This window comes from Salvelinus fontinalis, chromosome 33, assembly GCF_029448725.1.
Source record: "Salvelinus fontinalis isolate EN_2023a chromosome 33, ASM2944872v1, whole genome shotgun sequence".
Taxonomy (NCBI): Eukaryota; Metazoa; Chordata; class Actinopteri; order Salmoniformes; family Salmonidae; genus Salvelinus; species Salvelinus fontinalis.
The window spans coordinates 10,422,709-10,432,799 of record NC_074697.1 but is presented as its reverse complement, the minus strand read 5'-3'; the positions used below and the strand labels follow the sequence as shown (position 1 = coordinate 10,432,799).

General features: G+C 47.5%; 1 protein-coding gene across 7 annotated transcripts in view; it reads left to right on the top strand.

The window, feature by feature from the left end:
* The first annotated feature begins 9,159 nt into the window (after positions 1-9,159).
* gria4a (glutamate receptor, ionotropic, AMPA 4a) overlaps positions 9,160-10,091 on the top strand; it is a 213,281-nt gene continuing 212,349 nt past the window's right edge. For 6 of the 7 annotated variants that reach the window (XM_055896675.1, XM_055896676.1, XM_055896677.1 and 3 more), the window contains exon 1: positions 9,162-9,648. In XM_055896675.1, coding sequence (XP_055752650.1) covers positions 9,561-9,648 — 88 coding nt within the window. In that variant the 5' untranslated portion in view covers positions 9,162-9,560. Of the gene's footprint in view, positions 9,649-10,091 lie in introns of all 7 variants that reach the window. The other variant, XM_055896681.1, reaches the window with a different exon arrangement.

Genomic DNA, 10,091 nt, shown 5'->3' with positions numbered 1-10,091 from the left:
CACCTCGCCAATAGTTTAGGCCTTCTGTCACCTCGCCAGTAGTTTAGGCCTTCTGTTGCCTCACCAGTAGTTTAGACCTTCTGCCGCCTCGCCAGTAGTTTAAACGTAATCTTGGAACACAGAACCAATTCTTGCATGCACTAGTAAACAGGCATAGAGCAAGGCACTACAGTGAATTACTAGTAAATTACCTTGCAACTGCACCGTACTGTAATTGAACCTGACTTTAATTTCTGCCACCTGATATACATGCTGTCATTGTTCGTGCACATCTCAGTACGTTACCGTTTGTTTACAAGTCACTGTTCATCAGAAGGAGACTAATTTGACAGGTGAGGGACTGAATGATGACGTGGCCAGCTCCGTATCAATCAATCAATCAATCAATCAATCAGATGTATGTACTTTAGCAGTTAGGCTACAGCATCGGTGTCCACTGTGTTACAGCCACCTGGTCCTGTAGAGATACCTGCTATGCAGACTTTACTTGTTCCAGCCCTGCACCATCACACTTGATTGAGCCAATCGATGTATTGTTGATTGAGTTGTCAAAGCCAAGGATTCGGTCAGGTCAGTGGAGGCTGGTGAGAGGAGGACGGCTCATAATAATGACTGGAAACCATGTGTTTGATGTATTTGATACCATTCCACTCCAGCCATTAACACAAGCCCATCTTCCCCAAATAAGGTGCCAACAACCTCAGGAGCTTTTTCCCGTGAGACGACCGCAGGCAATGAATGAGTCAATGGGGACAGAGGATTAAGACCTGCAGCTTTTGTCCATTACAATACAACATGGGGAGTGTGTCCGCCGTCTCAAGTACAGCATCATTCCTACAGGGTGGCGGTGGAGGGTGGGGGTGGAGGGTGGGGGTGGAGGGTGACAGTGGAGGGTGGCGGTGGAGGGTGGCGGTGGAGGGTAGCGGTGGAGGGTGGCGGTGGAGGGTGGGGGTGGGTTTTGAGTGGAGGTGGCAGTGGGGGTGGAAGGGGAGGGTGACAAAGGGGGTGGAGGGTGGCAGTGGAGGGTGGCGGTGGAGGGTGGGGGTGGAGGGTGGCAGTGGAGGGTGGCGGTGGAGGGTGGCAGTGGAGGGTGGCAGTGGAGGGTGGGGGTGGGTTTTGAGTGGAGGTGGCAGTGGGGGTGGAAGGGGAGGGTGGCAAAGGGGGTGGAGGGTGGCAATGGAGGGTGGCAGTGGGGGTGGAGGGTGGGGGTGGAGGGTGGCGGTGGAGGGTGGCGGTGGAGGGTGGGGGTGGGTTCTGAGTGGAGGTGGCAGTGTGGGTGGAAGGGGAGGGTGGCAAAGGGGGTGGAGGGTGGCAGTGGAGGGTGGCGGTGGAGGGTGGGGGTGGAGGGTGACAGTGGAGGGTGGCGGTGGAGGGTGGCAGTGGAGGGTGGCGGTGGAGGGTGGGGGTGGAGGGTGACAGTGGAGGGTGGCGGTGGAGGGTGGCAGTGGAGGGTGGCGGTGGAGGGTGGGGGTGGAGGGTGACAGTGGAGGGTGGCGGTGGAGGGTGGCAGTGGAGGGTGACAGTGGAGGGTGGGGGTGGAGGGTGGGGGTGGAGGGTGACAGTGGAGGGTGGCGGTGGAGGGTGGCGGTGGAGGGTAGCGGTGGAGGGTGGCGGTGGAGGGTGGGGGTGGGTTTTGAGTGGAGGTGGCAGTGGGGGTGGAAGAGGAGGGTGGCAAAGGGGGTGGAGGGTGGCAGTGGAGGGTGGCGGTGGAGGGTGGCGGTGGAGGGTGGCGGTGGAGGGTGGCGGTGGAGGTGGAGGGTGGTGGTGGTGGTGGAGGGTGGTGTGGGATTGGAGTGGAGGGATGGCAGTGGGGGTGGAGGGAGGAAAGAGGGGTGGAGGTGGAGGGTGGAAGTGGGGGTGGAGGGTGGCAGTGGAGGGTGGCAGTGGAGGTGGAGGGTGGTGGTGGTGGTGGAGGGTGGTGTGGGATTGGAGTGGAGGGATGGCAGTGGGGGTGGAGGGAGGAAAGAGGGGTGGAGGTGGAGGGTGGAAGTGGGGGTGGAGGGTGGTGGAGGGTGGTGTGGGATTGGAGTGGAGTGAACAATTATCTCAATCTTCGTACTGACTAATACTGTGTGTGTGTGTGTGTGTGTGTGTGTGTGTGTGTGTGTGTGTGTGTGTGTGTGTGTGTGTGTGTGTGTGTGTGTGTGTGTGTGTGTGTGTGTTTGAATGTGTGCGTGTGTGTGCAATTGTATTGTGTGCAGCTGTGCATGTCATGTGTGTATGTTAGAGACAGGCCTATAGTAATTGCTGCAATATGTCACACTTCGGAGAGAAGGGTTTGATGGTGTCCTTAGCACTACGTTAGTGCTACAGCGATGTGAGGTATTGAGTATCGACCCAGCGTTCTACACAATGACAGGGGAGACAGATAGAGATGCTGTATACAGATATGAGCAGGGTACTCTGCATGCTTTTTGCTTGGGGGTCTTTCCCATTGTCTCAGGGTTCTGAGGGGTCTTTCCCATTGTCTCAGGGTTCTGAGTGGTCTTTCCCATTGTCTCAGGGTTTTGAGGGGTCTTTCCCATTGTCTCAGGGTTCTGAGGGGTCTTTCCCATTGTCTCAGGGTTCTGATGGGGTCTTTCCCATTGTCTCAGGGTTTTGAGGGGTCTTTCCCATTGTCTCAGGGTTCTGAGGGGTCTTTCCCATTGTCTCAGGGTTCTGAGGGGTCTTTCCCTTTGTCTCAGGGTTCTGAAGGGTCTTTCCCTTTGTCTCAGGGTTTTGAGGGGTCTTTCCCATTGTCTCAGGGTTCTGAGGGGTCTTTCCCATTGTCTCAGGGTTCTGAGGGGTCTTTCCCATTGAGCGGTATTACTGGGATTATGTGTTAACTCATTGGAGCAGGGAGCAGAATGCAAGTGCAGCAACAGTATCACCCAGTATATTGCAATGCCGAATAACATAAACATCCAATCAAAGTGTATTTGTCACATGATGCAGGAGACGTAAACAGTTTTTCCTTAAAACTTCTTTGGGATCTGTGTCCCTTCCACGGGACGGTTTAGCTAACGTAGGCTAATGCGATTAGTATTATTTCCCAGAACATAGACATATCTGATATTGGCAGAAAGCTTAAATTCTTGTTAATCTAACTGTCTGTTCAATTTACAATAGCTATTACAGTGAAATAATACTATGCTATTGTTTGAGAAGAGTGCACAATTTTGAACATGAAAAGTTATTAATAAACAAATTAATACACATTTGGTCAGTCTTGATACAACATTTTGAACAGAAATGCAATGGTTCATTGGATCAGTCTAAAACGTTGCACATACACTGATGCCATCTAGTGGACAAAATCTAATTTGCACCTGGGCTGGAATGATACATTATGGCCTTACTCTTGCATTTCAAAGATGATGGTGCAAAAAAATACAAAAGAACGGTTGGTTTTTCTTTGTATTATCTTTTACCAGATATATTGCGTTATATTCTACTCCATTCCTTTCACATTTCCATAAACGTCACAGTGTTTTCTTTCAAATGGTACCAAGAATATGCATATCCTTGCTTCAGGGCCTGAGCTACAGGCAGATAGATGTGGGTATGTCATTTTAGGCGAAAATTGAAAGAAAAGGGGCTAATCCTTAAAATGAACAGTGGAGTTTAAAGAGCACAACATCAATATCTAAGTCAGATCAAATGGAAAAGACACAAGAATTAACACAATATACACGATCAGTACCAATGTCAATAGCAACGTTCAGGAATACTGGTGTTAGTGGAGTATGTATACTCAAGGAGGTGAGGAGTAGAAGTGTACAGTGATTAAACATTCTTAGGGCTAGGCGTCCTGCTAGCGGGACAACTTCCGGTGAAACTGGAGGGCGCGCAATTCAAATAAATAATCATAAAAATGATGGATATTAAACATGTAGGTACATACAAGTGTCTTGTATCGGTTGAAGGCGTAAATTCTTGTTAATCTAACTGCACTGTCCGATTTACAGTAGCCAATACAGCGAAAGCATGCCATGCGATTGTTTGAGGATGGCGCCACACATCTAAATATTTTTCACAGGTTTCATAAATTCACAAATAGCGATTAAGTATTAACTTTTTGAAAATCTTCCTCTGATTTGTCATCCAAAGGGTCCCAGCTATAACATGCAGTGTTATTTTGTCAGATAAAATCCTTCTTTATATCCCAAAAAGTCAGTTTAGTTGGCACCATCGATTTGAGTATTCCACTCTTTCAACGTGCAGAGAAAGCAATCCAAAAATCTACCGCTAAACTTTGTTAAAACAAGTCAAAATAGATTTATATTGACTCCTCAGATACCTTAAAATGTAATCAAACTATACTATTTCATACGGAAAGAAGTATGTTCAACAGGAAACCGATATTAACAGGTGCGTCTTGTCTTCGTCGCTCGCCCAAACACAAAATTCCAAGAGTGTGTCCCAGTACTAAAACTCATATTTCTTACTCGTTTTGGAAGACACAAGCCTGAAACCTTGAACATAGAGTGTTGACACGCTGTGGAAGCCATAGGAATTGCATACTGGGAGCTAGATTTCATTATTTTGCTATACCTTCCATTGTAAGAGCATGGGCTCTCCAAAAAGAAAAGTCTGGTTGTTTCTTCTTTGGATTTTCTCCTACCATATCTATTATGTTATAGTCTCCTACATTATTTTAACATTTCTACAAACTTCAAAGTGTGTTCTTTCCAATGGTACCAACTGTATGCATATCCTGGTTTCAGGGCCTAAGCAACAGGCAGTTTACTTTGGGCACGTCAGTCAGGCGGAAATTGAGAAAAAAGGACCCTAGCCAGATGAAGTTTTAATTTACCTGTTGAAGCATGGCTTGAACATGTGACCCTACTTTTACAGCTACCTTCTGGGTCATAAAAGTCTAAACCTCTTGGCTTATATAAGTGAAGCTAAAAGTGAGAAGTAGAATGCAGTCAGTGACAATGTTGCACCACATGAAAGATGGCACCCTCCGTGTTGGCCTCAGGTCAGGCAGAGGATGGAGCTGATGTGTCTGCGGCTGATGTAGGATGATGAAGCGTAGGATGAGGTGTCTGGGGGTGATGTAGGATGACGAAAGCGTAGAATGAGGTGTCCGAGGGTGATGTAGGATGAGGTCTGTGATCCTGATCCACAGAGGGCTGCTAACGGACACGGATGATGTCACAGGCCATTTAACAGTCAGTTAGCGCCACGCTGCTGGGGTGAGTTATAACCTGTACAGGGCTGTGTGTGTGTGTGTGTGTGTGTGTGTGTGTGTGTGTGTGTGTGTGTGTGTGTGTGTGTGTGTGTGTGTGTGTGTGTGTGTGTGATAATAATTAATAATAAGAATGTTGGTGCTTTTATTTGTCCTATTCCACACATGTACTAGCGTGTATTAATACGTATGTGTGAATTGGAAATGTGTTTTTGCATATCCCAAATCTCCCTGAGAAACCCTCGGAGACCGAGGTCACGGCCAGGGTCTGACATTATCAACGGCGACCCTGGTGCAATTAGGGTTAAGTCACTTGCTCAAGGGCACATTGACAGATGTTCACCTTGTACAGTCGTGGCCAAAAGTTTTGAGAATGACACAAATATACATTTTCACAAAGTTTGCTGCTTCAGTGTGTTTAGATATTTTTGTCAGATATTACTATGGAATACTGAAGAATAATTACAAGCATTTCATAAGTGTCAAAGGCTTTTATTGACAATTACATGAAGTTGATGCAAAGAGTCAATATTTGCAGTGTTGACCCTTCTTTTTCAAGACCTCTGCAATCCGCCCTGGCATGCTGTCAATTAACTTCTGGGCCACATCCTGACTGATGGCAGCCTATTCTTGCATAATCAATGCTTGGTGTTTGTCAGAATTTGTGGGTTTTTGTTTGTCCACCTGCCTCTTGAGGATTGACCACAAGTTCTTAATGGGATTAAAGTCTGGGGAGTTTCCTAGCCATGGATTCAAAATATCGATGTTTTGTTCCCCTGAGCCACTTAGTTATCACTTTTGCCTTATGGCAAAGTGCTCCATCATGCTGCAAAAGGCATTGTTCATCACCAAACTGATCCTGGGTGGTTGGGAGAAGTTGCTCTCGGAGGATGTGTTGGTACCATTCTTTATTCATGGCTGTGTTCTTAAACAAAATTGTGAGTGAGCCCACTCCCTTGGCTGAGAAGCAACCCCACACATGAATGGTCTCAGAATGCTTTACTGTTGGCATGACACAGGACTGATGGTAGCGCTCACCTTGTATTCTCCAGAATAAGCTTTTTTCCGGATGCCCCAAACAATCGGAAAGGGGATATATCAGAGAAAATGACTTTACCCCAGTCCTCAGCAGTCCAATCCCTGTACCTTTTGCAGAATATCAGTCTGTCCCTGATGTTTTTCCTGGAGAGAAGTGGCTTCTTTGTTGCCCTTCTTGACACCAGGCCATCCTCCAAAAGTCTTTGCCTCACTGTGCGTGCAGATGCACTCACACCTGCCTGCTGCCATTCCTGAGCAAGCTCTGTACTGGTGGTGCCCCAATCCCTCTCCTTGAAGTTCTTGATTATCCGATAAATGGTTGATTTAGGTGTAATCTTTCTGGCAGCAATATCCTTGCCTGTGAAGCCCTTTTTGTGCAAAGCAATGATGACGGCAGGTGTTTCCTTGCAGGAAACCATGATTGACAGAAGAAGAACAATGATTCCAAGCACCACCCTCCTTTTGAAGCTTCCAGTCTGTTATTCGAACTCAATCAGCATGACAGAGTGATCTCCAGCCTTGTCCTCGTCAACACTCACACCTGTGTTAATGAGAGAATCACTGACATGATGTCAGGGCTAAAATGCAGTGGAAATGTTTTGGGGGGATTCAGTTCATTTGCATGGCAAAGAGGGACTCTGCAATTAATTGAAATTCATCTGATCACTCTTCATAACATTCTGGAGTATATGCAAATTGCCATCATGCAAACTGAGGCAGCAGGCTTTGTGAAAATTAATATTTGTGTCATTCTCAAAACTTTTGGCCACGACTGTAGGCTTGGGGATTTCTACCAGATACCTTTCGGTTACTCAAAGCGCAAGGCTACATGCCCTCCTAGTGGGGGGTGTGTGTGTGGGGGGGGGGGGGGGGGGGGGGGTGTTTGTGTGTGTGCGGGTGCGGGTGCGTGTGTGTGTGTGTGTGTGTGTGTGTGTGTGTGTGTGTGTGTGTGTGTGTGTGTGTGTGTGTGTGTGTGTGTGTGTGTGTGACACAGCCAGGGTGACAGAGGAGGAGAGTCATCTCTCTCAGGCTGAGAGGGGTGCTGAGGGAGAACAATAGCTCATTGATTTGAACCAACTACTGGGTCTATACTGAGCAGAAAGCCTTTTCCATTCATTCACATCCACCAAGTATGGCAGGCTATATATTTATATGTAATGAACACGATGAAAGACAGAGAGCTGGTTTCAAGCGCAGGGCGCAGCAGGTGTTTATTGTAAAGGACCACAGAAGGAGGCAGGTAGCTGGGTCCAGGGGTAGGCAGAAGGTCATACAGGGAAAAGGCTAGTAACGTCATCCGGGAGATCAGGCAATAGGTTGATAACAGGAAATCCGATAGGTTAAAGTACAGGCAGGGAATAAGCAAAAGGCGTCGTTAGTGAGGCAGGCAAAAACTATCATACATGGGAGGATTCAATTACAGGAAAAACAGAGCTCCGAATAGAAGTGTGTCACAAAACAAACAATACCTCACAATGATGGGGTGTAAAGAACTGAACTAAATAGTGTGTGGTACTGACATACAGGTGTGTGAACAGGTGATCAGAATTTTAGGTGATTGGGATCTGGAGAGTGAGCTGCGTTCAGGGGATCTATGTGTTTGAGAGTGTGAGCTGGAAGCATACATTGCAATATACAAAGTTACTGATTGCACACCAGGCATAGATACATCTTCTATGCAGTGCAAAAGCCTTAGCCTATCAGCTTCACAGGCTTAATTACAAGTGTTCTGGTGTAGCCAATGACGTTCTGATGTGCTTATTTGGAATAGAACATCACTGTTATTTTGCCTACTGTGGCCAACACTCTTTGCTCACAGCTCTGTGTATACCTCTGGGGAAAAAATGAGCTGAATGCTGTGCTAAAGGTGTATACTTCAAAATGTTTAAAACAGAAATACTATGTGTCCAGTAGCCTAGCTAGTCTACAGTCTCCCCTGGTTCTCAGTGGGGTTTCAGCACCATGGACAGCGGCAGGCTAATGCTGTGTTTGAAGTTGAACCGTTATTAGACTATTCACTCTGGAAATGATTTAGCCACGCTCGGGGTTGAATGAAGGCTAGCGTCCACACAGATAGGCATCTGTGGTCATTGAGAGACCAGAGAAAGATGCGTTCCGTTTTACTCAGAGAAAAATAACCGTTTCTATCCGTGATCCCAGCCCATCTGTCAGTCTGTCGGTTTACCGGCGGCTCTAATGGTTATGAATAAGAAGCGAGTCACAGCTGACGCTCTGCACCGGCATATTCTCACTCGGGACAGAAAATAAAACACACGTTTTATTCGACTAACTCGCTCTCTCCTTCATCTGCTCTCGCAGGGGGCTTGTTTAGCCATGCGTTCTAATGGGTGTGAGGAGATGGATAGCTCTGTGGCGGGAAAATCGGCGCAGGGCGGGAGTAAGGGTTAGATCCCATTGGTGCGTGCAAGTAACACGCACATACAGGGAGAGAGTGAGAGAAAGAGGGAGGAGAGACAGCGCGCGCTTTGAGTTGGAATTAATTCCCGCACACAACTCACGTAGGGGGTAGCCTACGTGGTAGCCTACGTGCTTAGGCGCAATTATCAGGCTATAGAAACACAAAAAGAGTGTTTAAAAATAATGGCCTCTGTCACTAATGAAGGGACACTGTCCATAAAAGCACCTGAATCGCCTCCACACACACGTCACAGCCCCGCCGCAGCGCGCTTAACGATTATAGCCCTTTCCGCTGTCTAAACCAGACGAATCCTTATCAAAGGAGCTGTTTGATTTACCGTAATAGCGAGTTAAAGAAGAGAGGTTGGGAAAACAGATATGGAAGAAGGGGCGGGTGGAGAGTGTGTGTGAGAGAGAGAGAGGGAGAGAGAGAGGGAGAGAGAGAGAGAGAGAGATAGAGATAGAGAGAGAGAAAGAGAGAGAGAGAGAGAGGGAGAGAGAGAGAGAGTGTGTGAGAGACAGAGAGGGAGAGAGAGAGAGAGAGAGAGAGAGACAGAGAGAGAGAGAGAGAGAGAGACAGAGAGAGAGAGAGAGAGAGAGAGAGAGAGAGAGAGAGAGAGAGAGAGAGAGAGAGAGAGAGAGAGAGAGAGAGAGAGAGGGGGCGCGCATGTCCAATCCTTCCATGCAGGCTGTAGACGCTCTTCACCACTGGCGAGTTTTTCCTCCTTCCCTCCCTCTCTCTTCCACCCATCTTGCATGTGCTACGTTTACCGAGCCTGACAGATCTCTCTCCAGCGGCAGCGGACACTGCGGGGGGAACAAGCCCACTATGGATTGCTAAAACTCGGGCTTCTTCTTCTCTTTTCCCTCCTTCTCTCTCGCCTTGTGTCCTCCTCCTCTATGTATCTCCACAGTTGTTAAGGGACGGAAAATGAGGATTATTTACCCGCACTTTCTCGGGGTGTTTTCCGCCCTATGGGGGCTGGCGACTGGGGCTTTCCCCAGCAGCGTTCAGATAGGTGAGTAGGCTAAAGACCTTTAAAAATACACACTGCATCTAAAACAGAGCTCTGTTATAGCCGAGGTTTTAAGGCATCTTTTAAATGGTTTTCTTCCCCAATCATGTGTATTTATCTAAGTGGATTTGCAATGCCGTTATTTCTGTTCATTATGTAGCCTACAGAGAGAAAATCTTGTATGTTTCTCGGGTGATGTGACTCAGATGATTATTCATAATTGTGGTAATTGTTTTCCCGCGGTGAGAACGGAAGGCTAAATGTCTCCCTCTCTCTCTCTCTTTCTTTCTCTCTCTCTTTCTCTCTCTCTCTCTCTCTCTCTCTCTCTCTCTCTCTCTCTCTCTCTCTCTCTCTCTCTCCCTCTCTCTCTTTCTCTCGCTTTCTTCCGTTTTGTCTCTGTCTCGCTCTTCCCTTCTTTCGCGTTATTTGTAGTTTAAAACGGGCAT